Here is a 22,161-nt window from a genome sequence, read left to right as displayed (position 1 = left end):
CGCAGTTCAGTTCTGTGCACTTTTTTCTGCACTAAACATGGATGCACAGTGTTTTCCATGTATTCCAATGGCTCTGGTTCACACCATACAGTCAGTTTCTGGTGCGGAAACTGACCAGAACTGTATTGGTGCAGGAAAAAACAGAACTGCACGGAACTGCATCTGGTGTGAACTGGCCCTTAATGTATAACTAAAGACAAAACTTTTTTTTTTTTCTTAGTTTTAACCACTTCTGAATGGAGATTTTTTTTGAGATTTGTTGTTTACAAGTTAAAATCATTTTTTTTGCTAGAAAATTACTTAGAACCCCCAAACATTTTATATATATATATATATATATATATTTTTTTTTTTTTTCAGACACCCTAGAGAATAAAATGGCAGTCATTGCAATATTTTATATCATACCGTATTTGTGCAGCGGTCTTACAAGCGCAGTTTTTATGGAGAAAAATACACTTTTTTGAACTAAAAAAATAAGACAACAGTAAAGATAGCCCATTTTTATTTTTCTATATTGTGAAAGATAATGTTACACTGAGTAAATTTATACCCAATATGTCAGGCTTCAAAATTGCGCCCACTAGTGGAGGAAGAGGTCTGCAATTCTTGTCCATCAACAATTGTGCCCACTAGTGGAGAAAGAGGTCTGCAATAGTTAATCCTCCCCTCCCAACCCGGGCCCACTACAAGAGGACTGGTGCCCCCCCCCCCCCCCCCCCAATCAGTGGCCCTGGCTATGGGACAGGAAGTGAAGGGAAATCTCTGCAGTGGGACGGGGCGGGGGGGGGGGGGTGCGTAATCTGACAGGGGATATAATCTTGCCTTGATCTATCCAAAATGAAAAAAAAAGTTTTGCCTATAGTTCTACTTTAAGGTCAAATCACTAAAAAGAAAAATGTTCTTTATCTCCTGGTCCCACTATTTTCGGAATGTAGGAACTAACAGTGGGATACTCTCCGCACAGGCCAGTAACAATTTATCAGTGTGAGAATACAGTGTTATTAGCTCAGGAATGTATAGAATTGATAAACCTTGCACTAGAGGGGATCATTGTATGAATGAAGGCACACAAGACAGAATACATGTGGGTGACTCTTCCCCTGAGAGATCCTGCCGTTGACAACTTGTCAAAATTAGCAGCAGGATCACTAGGAGGCTGCGTTTTCTGTCCCTGTGGAATTGCTCCTTCTGTAGCTGAAGCAGTGAGATGTCACAACTGTCACCAGCGAGATTCAGCAGCATTTGAGCAACACCTCACTCTGATTCTATAGGGACACCCAGGCAGCCTTTCTTAGTGATCATGCCTCTGGCGATTTGTTGCTAGCAGCAAAATCGCCCGTGTGTGATCAGATCACATATTTAATAATTTCACTAGCATGTTGATGAGGGGGGAAGGTTCACTTTTGGCTTTAAAGCGAAGCTCCAGGCTCCTTCAGGGAAAAAATAAAATATTTTAATATTAGGACACTAAGCTGTCCACGTACCCAGTGGTGTCTTCATCCGAGCCGATTTTTCGATCTCGGCTTCACAGTCTGTTCGCTACTGCGCATGTGCAAATGTGGCAGGGGAAGGAGGAGGGGGGGGCAGACTTCCGGCTGAGGTCGCCACAGGCGACGTCAGCTGGGAGTGGGAGCAGGTACCTGTCAAAATCAGGTACCCACTCTTCTATCCCCCAAAAGGTGCCAAACATGGCAACGGATGGGGGGAGAAGGCAAACGTCCACCCAAAAGGAGAAGCTCCGCTTTAAACCCTGTAAAGAAAAAATTGCTATACATACCTTTTTTAAATTTGATCTGGTCCGGTCTCCAGCGGCAAAAACTCTGTGCAGGAGACAGCCAACAACAGCTGGGAAATGAATGGGACGTCACCCATAGAGTTACTATGGTGCTTCAGTTGTCGGCTGCCTCTTCTGCACCCGCTTCCACAGAGAGGCCGCTGCTGACAGCTTAGTGTGGGACCGGAGCAGCTTCAGAAAACGTATGTATAGCGATTTTTGCTTTACAGGGCTAAATAGGTTAGAATGTGGATGCAAGTAGATTTAGAGATTTTAGTTTTAGCCTGAGCTTCTACTTTAATATATAATAATTTTTGCTAAAAATGTTATAAATGCTAGTGTTTTAAATTAGACAATACAGGTAAGCTTGCCGACCAGCCGCCGCAGTTTTACTGCTGCAGAATGGCACGGCTGGGCGAAACGACGTTACCTTACGTCGCTTCGCCTTTTGGCCACTAGGGATCCCAGTGGGCGCGGTGAACACCGGCACCTACGATCGCTCGTGACAGAGCGAGAACCGGGATCTGTGTGTGTAAACACACAAATCCCGGTTCTTTCAGGGGAGTAGAGACAGATTGTGTGTTCATAATAAGTATGAACACTAATCTCTCTTTCCTCCTAGACAGTCCCATCCCCCCTACAGTTAGAACACACCTAGGGAACAACTAATGTTAACCCCTTCCCTGCCAGTGACATTTATACAGTAATTGGTGCATTTTTATAGCACTGATTGCTATATAATTGTCAATGGTCCCAAAAATTTCCTATTTGTCCGCCTCAATATTGCAATCCTGATAAAAATAACAGATCGCCGCCATAACTAGTAAAATAAATAATAAAAATGCTATAAATCTATCCCCTATTTTGTAGACGCTATAACTTTGCCGCAAACCAATAAATATACGTTTATTGCAATTTTTATTACCAAAAATATGTAGAAGAATACATATTGGCCTAAACTGAGGAAAGAATTGTCTTTTTTTTTAATTAAATAAAATGGGGGATATTTATTATAGCAAAATGTACAAAATTTTGTGTTTTTTTTGTTTGTTTTGTTTTTTCAAAATTGTCGCTCTTTTTTTGTTTATAGTGTAAAATATGCAGAGGTGATCAAATACTACCAAAATAAAGCCCAAGTTGTGGGAAAAAAATGTGTGGGACGTCAAATTTGTTTGGGTCTAACGCCACACGACCGCAAAATTGTCGGTTAAATCGATGCAGTGCCATATCGCAAAAAAATGCCTGGTCATTGAGCAGCCAAATCTTCCGGGGCTGAAGTGGTTAAAGTAGAACTTCAGACAAAACTTTGTTTTTCTTTTTGGATAGAGTAAGGGAGGGTTTTAACTCCTGTCAGTTTATTTTTTGCCGTCTGTATCCCATTGAGGGGATTTACCTTGACTTCCTGTCCCATAGCCAAAAAGGAAGTGAGAGGAAATCACTGCAAATTAAGGAAATCCCTGGTCACCGGTCAACTAGTGTCCCCATTGGAAGATTTCCCCTTTTGTTAACTTTCTGGGGACAACCCAAAATTTGGGATTTTTTTTATTTCACTTTCACTTTCAACGATAAAGGTAAACAGGACAAATAGAGAGGATGAATCTCTCCAACAGGGGGCACAGACAGCATAAACTGAGAGATGTTCTTATACAAAGCCACTCTATCCAAACCAAAGAGAAAAGTTTTCCTTTAGTTTTTCTTTAAGCCATAATGTGCCGGTTATGTTCTGTTAACATTGGTTATTTTCCATCGTATGATTGTTATGATCAGTGCTGATCAATGTATAATGCCTTGATCACACAGTCGGAACGTTCCGATCACAAAATCCGTTGGATTTTTTCAGACGGATTTTGGACGAAATTTGTCGGAAAATCCAATCGTTCGGAATACGGTGACATTCGCTTCGTACGACGGGACTATGTAGAGGCCAGTAGGTAATAGCTTTCGTCTCATAATTTTTTCTGAGCATGCGTGGCAGTTTATCTGTCAGAATTCTCTACAAACGATCGGAAAAAGTCAGATCTGATTTTTTTGTCGGAAAATTTTAGATCCAGCTCTCAAATTTTTCCGTCGGATTTTCCAACAACATAATACGGACTCATTCCGTCGGAAAATCCGACCGTGTGTACAGGGCATAACAATGTTTGTGGACCTGTCCATTAACAGACAGATGTGATTGCCATCCCGACTATGTGCTCATCACCATAGTGCAATGTAAACACAAAATAGACTACACTGTTTTATGTTTCTGAGGTCAGTATAGACGAGTTTGACTACATTCCTTACCACTGTGTAAAGGTGACATCAAATAATTTTAACTGATTATATGTACACATTTCTTGATATTTTATGCCCAGTCCTCTGGGGGACTATCTGAAAGCAAACAAAGCCAGCATTTACTTTTACGTAGTACTTGGAGCATACATGTTGGAATGTTTTTTGCTGCTTTCTCTGTATTAACCCGGCCATATACTGTATGGTTCGAATCTTGGCAAGTTCAGCAGGGGCAGGCTGAATGTTTGGTACACCTTTGGTACAACCACTCTATCAGATATTATATGCTTTCAGCCTAGGTTCACACTGACAGCAGGAATGAAATCGCGCAAGTTCAGCTCAACTCGCACAATTTCATTCCTGCATGTCAGTCCCAACTTCGGGGGTGATTTCAGAGACATCTGTGCGGATGTCAATGGAAGTCGCACCACAAAGTCGCGAAAAGTAGTACAGAAACTACTTTTGGGAATCGGGGCAGTGCCACAAATGCGGCATCACACCGATTCGGACGGTGCCATTGCCAGCAATTGCCGCCAATTTGGAATGCGATTTGATATGTCAAATCGCTCCAATATGAGCCAGGGCTCATAGCCACTAGCAGTGATCACTGTGTTCTCCTTGCAGGGACGGCTTCCCCCACCAAGAAAACATGTGTCACTACGGGAGGGATTCCCCCATCAACGCTGACTGTGGTTGCTGGAAAAAAAAAATCACTCCCTCTATGGCTGGCTTGAGCCTAGCTATATGCGTGTAGATTTCTCTTGTCCACTGGCTGACCAATAGAAAGTAGAGCTGCACGATTCTGGCTAAAATGAGAATCACTTTTTTTTTTTTTTTTTTTTTGCTTAGCATAAAGATCACAGTTCACATTATACGAAATAACTGGGCTAACTTCACTGCTTCGTTTTTTTTTAAATCATTAAAGTGTATTTTTTCCAAAATATATATAATGTTTGGAGGTTCTAAGTAATTTTCTAGCAGAAAATACTGATTTTAAAGCGGGATTCCACCCTAAAGTGGAACCTCCGCTGATCGGATCTCTCCCCCCCTCCGGTGTCACAATTGACACCTTTCAGGGGGGAGGGGGGTGGAGATACCTGTCAAAGACAGGTATTTACACCCACTTCCGGGCATAGACTCCCACGGGAGTCTACGCCATTTCCTGCCCTGCCACGCTGTCTGCTGGGACACACACGGGTCCCAGTGACAGCGCGGAGATTTCCTATTGCGCGGCGCGGCTCGCGCATGCGCAGTAGGGAACCGGGAAGTGAAGCCGATTCGCTTCACTTCCTGATTCCCTCACCTAGAATGGTGGCGGCAGCCGAGGGCCAAGCGATCGATCGGCCTCGGCTGCCGGCATCGCTGGAACCCGGGACAGGTGGGTGTCCATTTATTAAAAGTCAGCAGCTGTAGTATTTATAGCTGCTGGCTTTTAATAATTTTTTTTGGTGGAATCCCTCTTTAACTTGTAAGCAACAAGTGTCGGTCTTTAAGTGGTTAAAGGAGTTGTAAAACCTCAAGGTTTTTCACCTTAATGCATTCTATACATTAAGGTGAAAAACTTTCTGTGCTTCAGCTGCCCCCCAGAACCCGATTTGTTCCAGTGACAAGCAAAGCAGCTCCAGCTGCTGTCTTGGTTCCTCATTGGTTAGATTGATAGCAGCAGGAGCCATTGGCTCCCGCTGCTTTGTCAATCAAATCCAGTGACGTGGGGGGTGGGGCCAAGTTCTGCTGTCTGTGTTAATGGACGCAGCATCAGGACTCGGGAGCGCACCTGAACGAGTGCCCCCATAGAAAGGGGCTCTGCGTGGGGGCACTTGATGAAGAGGAGGAGCCAGGAGAGCCGCTGGGGGACGCTCTGTGCAAAACCCTTGCACAGAGCAGGTAAGTATGACATGTTCATTTTATTATTGACATAATTTACAGACTGAAGTTCATTCCTTTGATCTAAAAGAACTAAATGATACTTTGTGTATAGTTATCTCCCAGTGCTGATAATGTTGCGATAAACTCAGCAGGCTGCCTGTTTTTTTATTTTTTGACAGCGGTTAGCTGTGAGCAGAGAACTCTCTGCACTGAATCGGAAAATGCGGTGTTAAGATCGTGAGGGGGATTGAATCGAGATTGCGTTTTTTTTTTTTTTTTAATGATTAATTGTGCAGCTTTAATAGAAAGGCATCGAATTCCTTCATCCACCCTAAACAACTATTGTATTCTGACAGCTGACACCCATGGCTGTCAGATAACCTGAACAGGGACTACATCAGATTAGATGTAGCCAGTGTTTGTCCTACAATTTTCCACTTGGCTCTTCCTTCAAAAGTGAATTGAAAAGTCTAGGTTTGTCGAGCCAGGTGATGCCAATAGGACCACCCACGACTTGAATTATTACTATGGTGAAATATCTCCAGTGGGTCACTGACCTGAATAAAACCTGACAGCTGGGACTGTAGAGCTGTAGACTGTAGAGCAGGCAATAGGATTTTTAGTGGCAGTGAATCTGCAGGCTGTAAAGCCACTTAATCACTTCCATAGGCCCCTGAAGGTGCTCCTGGAATGCCTGAAGATTCCCCCTAAATGTCTGTTTGCTGATTTCCCCTCTGGTAACTGAAAGTGGATATGATGTGTATTACATAACTTCTGGGTTTGGCTGCCATTTCCCTGTCTGTTGTGGCAGGGGAAAAAAGCTAATATACGTAAGATCAGTGCTTTGGAAAGCAGTGGGCGTAAAGGAGCGCGAGGTGTCCAGTATTAAAAAGCTTTTTATTAAGAGTACAGGTGATCAGATAAAGCCAATGTGTTTCGGAGGACAAAGGACTCCCCCTTCCTCAGGGCTGCTGCTGAATGCTATTGGAAAAGGATTCTGATTAGGTCTGTCTGTGATGTATAGATCGTAGTCGGACCTATTGTCCGAGTGCCAGCTGTAGTTTCAAAGGAAAGTTTCATTGGAAAGCAGGTAACACATTTCCATAAAGAGGAATGCTATGACATAGGGGTCTATACTGGTTATGATTAGTAATAAAGTTTAATTGTAAAAAAATAAATAAAACTTAAAAAAATTCTTCCGGCCCCATGTACAAACTTTAAGAACATAAACATATGTGGGGGTGCACCTATGTATGAAAGCAACGATTGAACTACACATGTATATTGCCTCGAACCTCAGAATGAGAGCAATCCCTCTGGGCCATTGTTGATGGTTATCTAAAGGTTTTCTAAGCAATACCTATGAACAGTTTTGGGTACCAGAGTTTGTTGCCTTTTTTTATGGTAATGTGCAGTTTTAAGGTTTCAAAAGCTGGATTTACTCAAAGCAACCTCACCTTTTTTATATTTTACAAAAAAAATAAAAAATTTACTTTTAGTGTATTGTTTTTTTTGTTTTTTTTTACAGAAAATTTACATTTAAAAATGTGCGCTAATATCAAGTGACATAAAAAAATTGGAACTACCACCATTTTATTCTCCAGGGTCTTTGCTTTTGGAAAACATATTCTGTTTGGGGGTGGGGGTTTAACCTTCTAGCCTAAAATGTGGATATCTCTGGTAGAAGTGGTAAATAAGGTAGCACTACCTTTGGTCCAGGGTTATAAGTGCTACACATTTCTATTTTCTGCTGCCTTTCTGCTCTTCTCATTTATTTTTGTTGGAGTTCTGTAAAGTAGATTACTTATTTATATTCTGGAGACAGTAATGTCACCATTTACTAAAGAGTCATTACATTGTAATGTGGATGCAAACTGGAATTCCTTCTCATTAATAAAGAAGATATTATTTAATTATACTGTATTTGTCAGAATACTGCACCCTTTTACAAGTACTATTACTAGTAATCCTATTTGTGACTTGCTGAACAGGTTATCTAGTAATCATCTTATATGGTATATTTCCTCACTGCTAGAGCAAGGAAGCCACCAGGAAATGATACATAATTCTCTTCAGAGATTTGATCAGTGTCTTTGTTGATGGCCATATGTAGATTGTGCTTTGGTTCGGAGTTCTCCTTTAAGTGATCCCTGTGTGAGGCTGCTGCGGCTCTGCCCTGTATGGTATTATCCCTGACTGTCACTGTCTTCTCCTCCACACGAGATTCGAATTGACCAGGGAGCTGCCTTCCTTTGTATCTGGAATGAGAGAGTAATGAATTTGTCAGGCTGTTTCTTCCCGAGGGAGTGATCGATCCCTGGGTGACTGAACTCTGTTCTGTTGCAGCCCCGTTGTCTAGGAGAGGATCGAGGTGCCAAATATGATGCCGCTTTTCTTCAAGAAACAAAAGCAGAGCGGGGAGGCCAGGAAACGCCTGGAGTATCAAATGTGTCTGGTAAGTCCTGACTTTTATATTAATAGAGTGATAGGACATGTAAAAGAACGCTCTCACAGCTGAAGCTGGTCCATTGCCAGGAGGTGATCTCATCTTAATCTTGTGTGAGCTCACATCACAGCAGACTCTGCAAGACAGTACTATATGGTGTAAAATATATTGTGCTTGTTTGCTTTATGATCCTAATACTCCCTACATCCACCACTTAAATGAAAGAGCCTAATTTCCTCCATAAGTGAGCTAATGGGTTTAAAGTAAGTTTGTGGGTTTCCCATTCCACACAAATCATCCGTTGATAGCTCTGCCCTAGGCTGTAGACACTTGCCTTACCCATGATTCCCATCCACCCTTTGAAGTGCTTTGAAATATTCAGTACTTCCTGGTATGTGTCTGGGGGGGAGCATATTACTCTATCCCCTTCCTCCCCAATGCAGCATTGGGTGCCTGAGCAGCCAGTCTCCTGACCCGAGTGCTCTTCTATGTAATTAGGGTCCAACTTGAAGCTTACACATTGCTTTATTTTTACACTCTAGCATGCAAGGTAAGAATCAGATGTGAAGTAGTCAGAGGTTTCTTTAAAAGTCTTCCATATTCTTGAATCTTTTAAAAGAGAGTGATAGTTTTTATAGTTTTCAATGAAAGGGATCAGCTACAGGGCCTTGAAAAAGTATTCATACCCCCTGACATTTTCCAGAACTTGTCGTTACAACCAAACACGTAAATGTATTTTATTGGGATTTTGATAGACCAACACAAAGTGGCACATAATTGTGAAGTGGAAGGAAAATGATAAATGGTTTTCAAACTTTTTTTTACAAATAAATATGTGAAAAGTGTTGTGTGCATTTGTATTCAGCCCCCCCCCCCCCCCCCCCCCCAAGTCAATACTTTGTAGAACCACCTTTCGCTGCAATTACAGCTACAAGTCTTTTTTGGGGATGTATCTTCCAGCTTTGTACATCTAGAGAGCGAAATATTTGCCCATTCTTCTTTGCAAAATACCTTACACACGACCGGACTTTTCGACAGCAAAGGTCCGACAGAACGAATCCGTTGGACAATTTGATCGCGTGTGGGCTCCCATCGGACCTTTGCTGTCCAAAAATCCAATGGACTTTTGGACTTTAGAAATAGAAATTGTTTCAAAGTTTTCGGCCAGAACTCCGCCGGACTCAGTTCCTATCGAGAAATCCGTTTGTGTGTATGCTAGTCCGACGGACAAAAACCTACCCTAGGGCAGCTATTGGCTACTGGCTATGAACTTCCTTATTCTAGTCTGGTCGTACGTCATCACGTTCGAATCTGTTGGACTTTGGTGTGATTGTGTGTGGCCAAGTCCGTTCATTCGGAAAGTCCGTTGGAACGCTGCCGAAAGTCTGTCGGGAAGACCGTTGGACCTAGTCCTTCCAAAAGTTTGGTCGTGTGTGCGCAGCATTAAACTCTGTCAGATTGGTTGGAGAGTATCTGTTAACAGCAATTTTCAAGTCTTGCCACAGATTCTCAATTGGATTTCGGTCTGGGCTTTGACTGGGTCATTCTAATATATGAATATGCTTTGATCTAAACCATTCTATTGTAGCTCTGGCTGTATGTTTAGGGTCGTTGTCCTGCTGGAAGGTGAACCTCTGCCTCAGTCTCAAGTCTTTTGCAGACTCTAAAGCCCTGTACACACTATCAGATTTTCTGCTGATTTTTGTCTTCAGATTTACCAAAACCATGTAGTGCAAGGGCCTGCCTGATTTCATACAAACTCCTAAGGTTTGACCTCCATATTATATGGTTTTGGTAAATCTGAAGACAAAAATCAGCAGAAAATCTGACATTGTGTATGGGGCTTAACAGGTTTTCTTTTAAGATTGCCCTGTAGTTGGTTCCATCCAGCTTCCCTGTCACTGCTGAAAAAAAGCAGCCCCACAACATCATGATGCCACCACCATGTTTCACAGTGGGGATGTTGTGTTCGGGATGATGTGCAGTGCTAGATTTCCGCCGCACATAGCATTTTGCTTTTAGGCAAAAAAGTTACATTTTCTTCCTTCTTCCACGTGTTTACTGTGTCCCCCACATGACTTACTACAAAACTGACTTCTTATGGCTCTCTTTCGACAATGGCTTTCTTCTTGCCACTCTTCCATAAAGGCCAGATTTGTGGAGAGCACGACTAATAGTTGTCCTGTGGACAGATTCTCCCACCTGAGCTGTGGGTCTCTGCAGTTTTTCCAGAGTTACCATGGGCCTCTTGGTTGCTTCTCTAAGTAATGCTCTCTTTGTCCGGACTGTCAGTTTGGTGGACGGCCATGTCTTGGTAGGTTTGCAAGTGTGCCATACTCTTTCCATTTTCGGATGATGGATTGAACAGTGTTCTGTGAGATGTTCAAAGCTTGGGATATTTTTTTATAACCTAACCCTGCTTTAAACTTCTCCACAACTTTATCCCAGACCTGTCTGGTGTGTTCCTTGTCCTATGTGATGCTGTTTGTTCACCAAGGTTCTCTAACAAACCTCTGAGGGCTTCACAGAACAGCTGTATTTATACTGAGATTAAATTATACACGGGTGGACTAATTTACCTATTTACTAATTAGGTGACTGCTGAAGGCAATTGGTTCCACTAAATTTTAATTAAGGGTATCAAAGTAAAGGGGGCTGAATACAAATGCACGCCACACTTTTTACACATTTATTTGTAAAAAAAGTTGAAAACCATTTATAATTTTCCTTCCACTTCACAATTATGTTCCACTTTGTGTTGTTCTATCACTTAAAATCCCAATAAAACACAATTTTGGCTGTAACGTGACAAAATGTGGAAAATATCAAGGGGTATGCATACTTTTTTTTTTCATGGAGCTGTATATGTAAAGTGTGTGTCTGGGCAAAATGTACATCTCTCCAAGAAATATATACAGTCATGGCCAAAAATATTGGCACCCCACATTTCTGTCAGATAATGTACCACTTCGCCCAGAAAATTGTTTCAGTTACAGATGTTTAGGCATTGTTAAGTTTATTTATTTTGTTTGTATTAGTATGACACATTCCGTGAAAAACCCCAAAAATGCACTGGACAAAATTATTGGCACCCTCAATTTAATATTTAGTAGCACACACCTTGGAAAGAATAACTGAAATCAATCGCTTTCTGTAACCATCAGTGAGTTTCTTATACCTCTCTACTGCAATTTTGGACCACTCTTCTTTTGCCAACTGCTCCAGATCTCTTGGATTGGAAGGGTTCCTTTTCCCAACTGCTGTTGTGAGAGTTCAATGGTATTTATATCTGGACTCAATACTAGCCAGTTCAGTACTCTCCGGTGCTTTGTCTTAAAGCATTTCTGGGTATTTCTTCTCATATGCTTTGGGTCATTGTCCTGCTGTAAGACCCATGACCTCTGATGGAGACCCAACTTTCTGACAGTGGGCCCTACATTGCACCACAGGATTCCTTTTTTTTTTTTTTCAGGAAACAGTTTTATTGAGATGTCACACAAACTTATTCAAAACAGTACAGTCAAGGTACAAAGACATTTTTTTTGTTGTTGCTAATAGCAAAACAGACTGAAGTTGCATTATACAGAAAAAAAAAAACCTCATATGAGTTGCCCCTTCACTAGTCACAGATCACACCTAGTGCCTTATCTAGTCTTGGTTATCAGGACCATATTTGTGAGTGGAGAAGAAACTTTGTGTTTGTATATTCCCCCTTACCTTCTCAGCCCAGAATTCTTTGGTAGTCTTCAGATTTCATAATGCCAGGCACACGGTCAAGACATCCAGTGCCTGAAGCAACCCCAAAACATCAGTGAACCTGCACCATGTTTGACTGTATTTTATTTAAAGGCCTCATTTCTTTTTCTGAAAACCGTAGAATGATGGGCTAGACCAAAAAGTTGTAATTTTGTTTTGACTGTCAACTGCACATTCTTCCAAAAGCATTTTGGTTTCCTCAGGTAGTTTTAGCAAACTCCAATCTGGCTTTTTTATGTTTGTGTCAGCAGTGGGGTCCTCCGGGGTCTCCTACAATAGCGTTCCTTTTAATTCAGATGGTGACGTATAGTGCAAGCTGACACAGTTGTACCCTGTGCCTGAAGGTCAGTTTGAATTTGTCTGGAAGTTGATCTAGGTTTCTTTAGCCACCATTTGAACAATCCTTCGTTGCAATGTTTGATCAATGTTTCTCTTTTGTCCATATCCAGGGAGATTAGCTACAGTGCCATGGGCTGTAAACTTCTTGACAATGTTGTGCACAATGGAATCAAGAACATTAAGATCTCTGCAGATGGACTTGTAACCTTGCGATTGTCCATGCTTTGCCACAGTTTTTGTTCCTGCTCTTCCTCTTCTCCATGCTCCATGTGGCACAGACAGACACACAACAGAAAGGTTGTTTCACCATTTTAACTGGTTGCTGGTAGGGATGAGCTTGATGTTCGAGTCGAACATAAGTTCAGCGAACATTATGGGGTGTTTGCAGAACAGCCAACATTATGTGGCGTTTGCGGCAAATTCGAGCACCACAAAACGCCCCATAATGCACAGCGATCTCGCAGTGCATTGCTGTATGATGATTGGCCAAAGCATGCACCTGACTTGCATGCTTTGGCCAATCACAACGCCCTCTGCTAAGAGAGCCATAATTGGCCAAAGGCAGGGTGCATGGCTCAGAAGGGACTAAGTCTACACCCCACACTATATAAGGCTGCCCACACGGTTTCCGTGTGTAGTGTTGTTGGTGTGGACAGAGAGAGCTTGATTCAGATTAAGCAGGCAGGTTATTCGGTTAGTGGCAGTGTATTTGATATATATATTATACAGTAACTCACAAAAGTGAGTACACCCCTCACATTTTTGTAAATATTTCATTCTATCTTTTCATGTGACAACACTGAAGAAATGACACTTTGCTACAATGTAAAGTAGTGAGTGTACAGCTTGTATAACAGTGTAAGTTTGCTTCCCCCTTAAAAGAATTCAACACACAGCCATTACCATCTAAACCGCTGGCAACAAAAGTGAGTACACCCATAAGTGAAAATGTCCAAATTGGGCCCATTTAGCCATTTTTCCCTCCCGGTGTCATGTGACTCATTTACAAGGTCTCAGGTGTGAATGGGGAGCAGGTGTGTTAAATTTGGTGCGATCGCTCACACTCTCTCATACTGGTCACTGGAAGTTCTACATGGCACCTCATGGCAAAGAACTCTCTGAGGATCTTAAAAAAAGAATTGTTGCTCTACATAAAGATGGCCTAGGCTATACGAAGATTGCCAATAAGGATGAGCTCCGGTGTGTTTGCACATCCCACGTGCAGAGCCCGCCAGGAAGTCGGCACTGCGCTAATCACAGTCAGTGAGACATTTCCTGATCTCTGCAGCTGCGCTTCGGGACAATGTCTCTCTGCCTGTGATTAGAGCAGCGCAGTGCTGACTTCCTGGCAGGCTCTGCATGTGGGGTGTACGAACAAACCGGAGCTCATCCTTAATTGTCAAGACCCTGAAACTGAGCTGCAGCACATTAGCCAAGACCATACAGTGGTTTAACAGGACAGGTTCCACTCAGAACAGGCCTCGCCATGGTCGACTAAAGAAGTTGAGTGCATGTGCTCAGCGTCGTTTGCTGAAGACAAGCAGACTAAGGACATGGATTACTGGAACCATGTCCTGTGGTCTGATGAGACCAAGATAAACTTATTTGGTTCAGATGGTGTCAAGTGTGTGTGTGGCGCAGCCAGGTGAGGAGTACAAAGACAAGAGTGTCTTGCCTACAGTCAAGCATGGTGGTGGGATTGTCATGGACTGGGGCTGCATGAGTGCTGCCGGCACTGGGGAGCCACAGTTCATTGAATCCTGAATGCTAACATGTACTGTGACATACTGAAGCAGAGCATGATCCCCCCCTCCCTTTGGAGACTGTCCCATGGGGCAGTATTCCAAAGTATCGACCTTATACACACCTCCAAGACAACCACTGCCTTGCTAAAGAAGCTGAGGGTAAAAGTGATGGACTGGCCAAGCATGTCTCAGGACCGAAACCCTATTGAGCATCTGTGGGGCATCCTCAAACAGAAGGTGGAGGAGCGCAAGGTCTCTAACATCCACCAGCTCTGTGATGTCGTCGTGGAGGAGTGGAAGAGGACTCCATTGGCAACCTGTGAAGCTCTGGTGAATGCCATGCCCAAGAGGGTTAGGACAGTGCTGGAAAATAATGGTGGCCACACAAATTATTGACACTTTGGGCCCAATTTGGACATTTTTACTTAAGGCAGGGCTCGACAAACCCCAGGTGCCAGGTCGCCAATGTGACCAGAAATCGCGACCTGGCGCCTAAGCTGCCACCAGCCGACTCACTATCGATGCCCCAGACATGCTGCAGCATTAACACTGACTGCCGTCCTCCTCCCTCCTTCACACTCTGCAGAACCGCGCTGTGTGTGAAACTGACACGCAATGGAGAGAGTAGGATCTGTCAGCCTGATGTCGGGGTGGGTGGGACCCGGCCGGGGTGGGGGCGGGACCCAGCAAGCTTTCAAACACCAGCCAATGGGATCTGGACGGGCCGCTACGTGTATGTGGCCCGCCCCTTTTCTTAAGCAGCCCAATCGTTGGCTGGTGTTTGATAGCTGCTGAGTCCCGCCCACCCGGCCGGGTCCCCCCCCACCCCGACATCAGGCTGAAATCTGACATATCCACCTCTCGTTACTTGTCAGTTTCACACCCCGGCAGGGTCCCGCCAGCTCCTCTGTTACATTTCAGTAACAGAGTGCTCCGTGTGAAACCTGCCAGTGCCAATCAGTGCCACCTGCCACCAATCAGTGCCAACCAGTGCCACCTCCAATCAATACCACCTGCCAGCGCCAACCAGTGCCACCTGCCAGCGCCAACCAGTGCCACCTGCCAGCGCCAACCAGTGCCACCTGCCAGCGAAAAACCAGTGCCACCTGCCAGCGCCAACCAGTGCCACCGCCAATCAATACCACCTGCCACCACCAACCAGTGCCAGCGCCAACCAGTGCCACCTGCCAGCGCCAACCAGTGCCACCGCCAATCAATACCACCTGCCACCACCAACCAGTGCCACCTGCCACCAACCAGTGCCACCACCAATCAGTGCCATCTGCCACCGCCTATCAGTGCCACCTGCCACCACAAATCAGTACCACCTGCTAGTGCCAACCAGTGCCACCGCCAATCAATACCACCTGCAACCACCACCCAGTGCCACCACCCAGTGCCAATCAGTGCCACTTGTCAGTGCCACCTGCCAGTGCCGAGTGCCACCGCCAGTCAGTGCCAACCAGTGCCACCGCCAACCAGTGCCGCCTGCCACCGCCTACCAATGCCACCGCCAACCAGTGCCACCGCCAATCAGTGCCACCTGCCAACACCAACCAGTGCCACCGCAAATCAGTGCCATCGCCAACCAGGGCCACCTGCTATCGCCAACCAGGGCCACCTGCCATCGCCAACCAGGGCCACCTGCCATCGCCAACCAGGGCCACCTGCCATCGCCAACCAGGGCCACCTGCCAGTTCCAAACCAGTGTCACCTGCCAGTTCCAAACCAGTGTCACCTGCCAGTTCCAAACCAGTGTCACCTGCCAATGCCAACTAGTGTCACCTGTCGGTGCCATCTGGCAGTTCCACGTGCCTTCCAGTGGCAACCAGTGCCACCTGGCAGTGCCAGCCAGTTCCATCTGTTGCCAGCCTTACTCTTTCTGGTCAGCCCATACCCCTGATGTAACAGCTTTTCAATGGAGTTATTGACTGGGTGCTCCATTGTGAGTTAGGGATAGGGGGTGAAAATGAGTGGCCTTACCCCGGGAGCTGAAAAAAAAACTGGCTCCTAACTTTTTTAACTGGCTCCTAAATTCAAAGCAAATTTGTCAACCCCTGACTTAGGGGTGTATTCACTTTTGTTGCCAGCAATTTAGACATTAATATATAGTCGCGTGTATGTATGTATGTATATATATTGCATCCAGTGTATCCTATATCTACAGTGCATTCTGTGATGTACTGTTTCTAATACACTTCAGGATGTGTACGCAGTATCTAATACAGTGTGTACAGTTTCTACTACACTTCTGGTGGTGTATACAGAGTAGCCATTGTACAGTATCTAATACAGCGCAGGCAACCTAAACAGCATCTAACAGTGTGTACAGTTTCTACTACACTTCTGGTGGTGCACACAGTATCTAATACAGTAGGGGTGCAACGGATCAAAAAACTCACGGATCAAATCGTTCCTCGGATCAGAGTCACGGATCGGATCATTTTTCGGATCAGAAAATTAATAATTGAATTTGCAAAAACCTGTGAAAATTCCACCACCATATAGTCCCCACTGTAATATCCACCATCTCCCCCACTGTAATATCCACCATCTCCCCCACTGTAATATTGGCTGGGTATTGGCGGGGTATGGCAGAGTATTGGCAGGGTATGGAGGGATGGCTGTCGCAGAGCAGCGCTGTGGACACTACAGATCCAGCCCACAGCGCTGCTTCCATCCGATTTCTCCCCTCCATTGTACAGATCAGTACAGAGAGGGGAGAGAGGAATTGGCATCATGACGTGATGCCGGTTTGTTTACAAGTGATCACTCCATCATTTGACGGAGCGATCACATTGTAAATGGCCTGGGTGTAGAAAGATGGCTGCTGCTTTGGAGCTAGGCCGAAGCTACGGCCTTTCCTAAGGCCGAGACCGCGGAGCGCAGCATGTGCGGATCTGAGCGGGATGACCAGTTCGGATCACGGATCGGTGATGATTCGTTGACACCTATAGTACAGTGTAGTGTGGTGTTGTTAAACAAAATATACATCATGCCTGGAAGGCCACCAAGAAGAGCCAGACGCTCACAGGCCATTAAAAGAGGTCAAGCAGCCTCTGTGTCTACAGTCAACAGTGCTGGTTGTGGACATGGTGCATCCTCTGCAGGTGGCCGTGGGGTATGTTTGTCCTTATTTTTTTTTTTCTGCTGCTGGCCGTGCTATTGAGCCAGAACATGCAGAAGAGTTGGTGGAGTGGATAACAAAGCCGTCCTCATCTTCCTCATCCTCTGTCACCCAGGCTCGGAGTAGTTTGCCTTCCAACACAGCTGCCAAAATGGCCTATTCCACCGGCTCCTTGTCCACAGTCACTCCTTCTGTAGCCCCACCATCATGCACTGAGGAATCCCCAGAATTATTCGACCACAGCGTCGGTTGGGTACATGCTGCTGGAGGATGCACAGCGATTTGAAGGCTGCAATGTTGGTTCCCAGGTTGAGGAAGGGAGTAACATGAGCCTAGAGAGAGGGGGTGCTCAAGAAGGACAAGAAACTGGCAGTCTTGTTCCTCCAGCTGATGCATACTGACAAGTTTGCTCCAGTGACGAGGAGGGAGGGGATGATGAGGTCACTGACTGTACTTGGGTGCCTAGGAGAGGAGGAGGCACAACTCCAATGAGGCAGGATGTCCTCTAATAGGCAGCTTAAGGGCTGCCACCCTATTTCATCACACCGCAGAGCTCCGCAGGTGCAGGGCGCTGCTGACTCCCCGCTGACTTTTAAAAGTTCCTTGGTGTGGGCTTTTTTCGACACGTGTACAGTAGTTGGTGTTTGCAACCTATATCTGAAGCGGATCAAGCGTGGCTAGAACAGCAGCCGCTTGGACACCACATGCTTGACAGACATGTGATGACCTGCTGTCACGTACCTAGTGGTGAGCCCGGAATGCAGAAGGAGACCTCTCTTGCGTCCCCGACTCACGGCCCCTGATGATGGTGACAGGAGGCACGGGAGTCAGAGGTAGCACGAGTGCCTGGCAGGATCAACAGCCGGTGGATGGATCTGGCTGACTTCAGAAACTGTTGCTGGACAAGCAGGCCCCAGTGACAGCAGACAGGAACCAGTAGACAGCAGGAGACCAACAGGAACAGGTGGATCACTCAGGGGCAGGCACACAGAAGAGTCAGGCAAGCCGGGTCAAACCAGACAGTCAGTACAGGAATAGATGCAGCGGGCAGAGGCAGGAACGTGGAACAAGCCGAGTCGGTAACGGATGAGCACGGATGGACCAGAGGATGAGACAGGTGCAGAGTCGTAGACAAGCCGGAGGTCAGAGGCAGGCAGAAGGCAGGGAAGGTCGCAGGTCAGGCCGGGTCGATACACAAACAGATCAGATTCAGGTAATAGTCTCAGGAACGCTGTAGATCAAGCAGCAAGATCAGAAGGGAGAACTGAGTTTAAATAGCCCGCCTGGCGCCGGTAACCGTGTGCGCAACAGCGCGACCGCGAACAGGCGCACCAGGCACCCGCAGGCGCGCACAGACAGGTGACGGACCAATGTCCCCAGCCAGCCTTTCCTGACACCTGCCATGCAGTCTGCTGGCAACAGCATTTGAAAGACCCACATTAAAGAAAAAGGCAGACTTCTCCTTTATCCTCATCTGGGACCTCCAACCCTACTATATCTCCAGTCCTCTCAAAAACCTGCACTGAGAGGAATGAAGGTATAGCAATAGGTGTCCCAAGTACTTGCAGCCAATTTGCTAGCAGTACACCACCATCTGATTTTAGCAGTTCCCTACCCCAGTTGCTGAACCATAAAAAGAAATTTGGTCCCAGCCATCCACATGCTCAACATATAAATGCTAGCTTGGCCGAATTGCTAGCACTGCAACTGCTGCCTTTTCAGCTGGTAGACTTTGCACCCTTTCGTGAATTTGTGGAATGTGCTATACCTCAGGGGCAGGTTCCAAAACGCCATTTCTTTTCACGGTAGGCCATTCTGGCTCTCTACCAGCATGTGGAAAGCAATGTTTTTTGTTTTGTGTTGGACAGGGCGGTTAGCAGTATGGTGCATATTACCGTTGACTCGTGATCCAGCAGGCATGGGCAGGGACATTGCTTTTCCTTCATGGTGCATTGGGTAACTGCTGGCAGTTGGGAAGGATGACAGGGTTCAGTGTTGTTGGAGCTCGTTGTGCCACCACGCCTCCAAAATGCTAGAGGTGATTCTGCCACAGCTCTCTCCTTCACCCCCTCCTCTTCTTCCTCTTCCTCTATGGCCTCTTCTGCGTATTTTTCCTCTGAACCAGCGGTGTTCCGTAAGTGTTCAAGGGGCTATGCAAGCAGTCAGGCTAAAAGATGCCATGTGGTGCTTAAGTTGTTCTGCTTGGGGACAGGCGCCACACTGGGGCAGAGTTTGTCAGCTCTGCAGAGGCAGGCTCAGAGGTGGATGACTCCACGCCAGCTTCAGCCAGGAATGGTTGTATGCAACAATGGCACCAACCTTCTCTCCCCCCTCCGGCAGGGACACTTGACCCATGTGCCATGTTTGGCACACGTCCTGAATTTGGTGTTGCGGCAGTTCTTGAGCAGGTATCCAGGCTTACAGGATCTCCTGAGGCAGGCCAGAAAAGTCTGTGGTCATTTCCCCCAGTCATACAATGCCAGTGCTCAGCTGGCTGACATTCAAAGCGAATGCAACCTGCCCACCAACCACCTCCTTTGTGACATGCCCACCAGGTGGAACTCAACATTGGCAATGCTGCAGCGGCTGCACACACAGGAGAGGGTCATCAATGAGTACCTGTGAGAGTATGGCACCAGGACAGGGTCAGGGGAGCTTGGCTTCTTTTCACCCACGTCAGTGGCTATGATCAAGGATGCATGAACTGTCCTGTCACCATTTGAGGAGGCCACAAGGATGGTGAGCAGCGACAATGCATGCATCAGTGACACTGCCCTTCTAGTCTTCCTGCTGGAGCACATGGTTTTGTGGAATCAAAACTACAGCCATGGATGGAGTGTACCTGTGAATGGTAAACATCTGGGAAGACGTTGAGACCTTGGCTTTGTACATAAAGGCCCGGGCTGGGTATTAAGCCAGAAGCAAGTGTGATCTCCTGTAATAGGAGATAAACAGAAGTCGGTAAGCAGCAGTGTGTGTGGAGGTGGAAGACGCATCTTTTTCTCATCTATTCCCGGGTGTATCATGTGCTGATTTCACATTGGAGATCTACTATCAATAGAATGGACTACTTATAGTGTGCAGATTGATAAATTTTTATTCATGATTTTCACTTCATAAGGGTTGAATAAGATTAACTTGTTGCACAGATTCACTTTTATGGAAAATGGAGCGCAACTTAATTTTGGAAAAAGATTATAATAAGGCTTAACTGTAGGTAAAATAAATATTGCCTAAATGTACACAGTTTAAGAGATATTCACCCTGCATGCAGCCACTGACACTAGCTGCACTTGCGCTCTGAAGGTCTGGCGTATCGTGCATGCATGGGAGTGACATCATCACGGCTCCGGACACTCACAATGCCGGAGCTCGCAAACCTGGAAGAAATGCCGGGGGAACATGTCAGCCCCCTTAGCGGCGACAGGGCACTCCTGCGGGGGGCTTCATTCTAAAGTATTTCATAATGTGTTGTATGTGATGCATACCAGCACATTATGCCATTGTCTTACAGGTTTATTTTTTTGTTCAATGATTTAATACCGCTTTTAATGATGTTAAACAACCACTATAAACCTGGTAGTCAGACCATGGGAAGCTGGGGTAGCTTTCTCTTCAAAAGATGTATAATAAATAAAAATTTAGATTTAGTAGTACGTGGGCACTATTGATTAAATTGCAGTTCAAATGTTAATGACAGGTTCACTTTAAATATTTCTTTCTCCATTGTCTGAATTCTTGGTGACAACTGTCAAAGACTTTATTTTTCAGAAATTTTAAAGGAGAGGCATCAAAATTGCACATATTCTTAAAGAACATTAATCTAGGTCATTTATTTATTTTCCCTCCTTTTTTTTTTTTTTTTTTTTTTTTTATTCTTTATTGCACAACTTAGAGGATACAATTAGAGAGCAACACTCTAGGTAATTACTTTTATAATGACAAATCTGTTTATGACCTACTAACAATTCTGTTTCTCAAGAATAGATAATGGCTAATATGTAAATTAGCTGCCTGACAGCAGGATAAATCTGGTCACACACAGCTTCCTTCATCCACACAAACAAAGTGTATGGAGGAGTCTTCTACACTGGGACATTGAATTTTGACCTGGCATCTACCACTGAAAGAATACACCCATCAGTGTCTGATTTTCCAACTTGTCCCTTCAACAGAAAACAATGGATTTTTGGCAAATGGGGATGGCTACTCACTGATCGAAATGTTGCCAGTCCTTGCTGAACCAACTGAACTTTGATTAGTATATAACTGGCTTAAATTGGAAGTCCACCCTAACACTTCAATTCTTACCCTGCAATCATTAATGTGAGCTGAGTTCAGCCTTAGGTCTCAAAATGAAAAAAATCTATTTTTTTTCTACCTTTTTTATTTTGCAGGCTCCCACTTTAATTCTTTGCCTCTGCTACATCCCCATCCCCTAGAAGAAGCAGTCGCATACAGCTCTTCATATCTCAAATTCTTTCAGATGTGCTATGAAATTAACTACTTGTGACCATCAAAGACTAATAGATAACCATTGTGCATTCTGGGAATTTGCTGAAGGTTGTTGGGAACAAAGCAAGCATGATTTGTACTAGAAATTGATATCTTCACTATAAAGAATGTCAATATTGCTCGGTTTGCCATGACGATAAAAACTTATGATTTTTTCTTGCAGGCCAAGGAGGCAGGAGCAGATGACATCTTGGACATCTCAAAATGTGATTTATCAGAGGTAAGTCTTGGGAGTTTATGTACAATACAATGTCTGTGTATGTGTATATATTACTTAGGAATTCGCTCAGTAGTGGGTTGTGCAGGACTCCCTGGATGT

At 45.0% G+C, this 22,161-nt stretch overlaps 1 protein-coding gene across 3 annotated transcripts in view; it reads left to right on the top strand.

Annotated features, from left to right (window-relative positions):
• LRSAM1 (leucine rich repeat and sterile alpha motif containing 1) overlaps positions 1-22,161 on the top strand; it is a 144,836-nt gene that overhangs the window by 1,403 nt on the left and 121,272 nt on the right. For all 3 annotated transcript variants that reach the window (XM_077475170.1, XM_077475161.1, XM_077475157.1), the window contains exons 2-3: positions 8,261-8,369; positions 22,006-22,062. In XM_077475170.1, coding sequence (XP_077331296.1) covers positions 8,295-8,369; positions 22,006-22,062 — 132 coding nt within the window. In that variant the 5' untranslated portion in view covers positions 8,261-8,294. The remainder of the gene's footprint in view (positions 1-8,260; positions 8,370-22,005; positions 22,063-22,161) is intronic.

The sequence above is a fragment of the Lithobates pipiens genome, unplaced genomic scaffold, assembly GCF_037356315.1.
Source record: "Lithobates pipiens isolate NorthernLeopardFrog02 unplaced genomic scaffold, aLitPip1_a1.2 Scaffold_1, whole genome shotgun sequence".
Classification (NCBI taxonomy): domain Eukaryota; kingdom Metazoa; phylum Chordata; class Amphibia; order Anura; family Ranidae; genus Lithobates; species Lithobates pipiens.
This window is presented reverse-complemented; position numbering and strand designations above follow the sequence as displayed.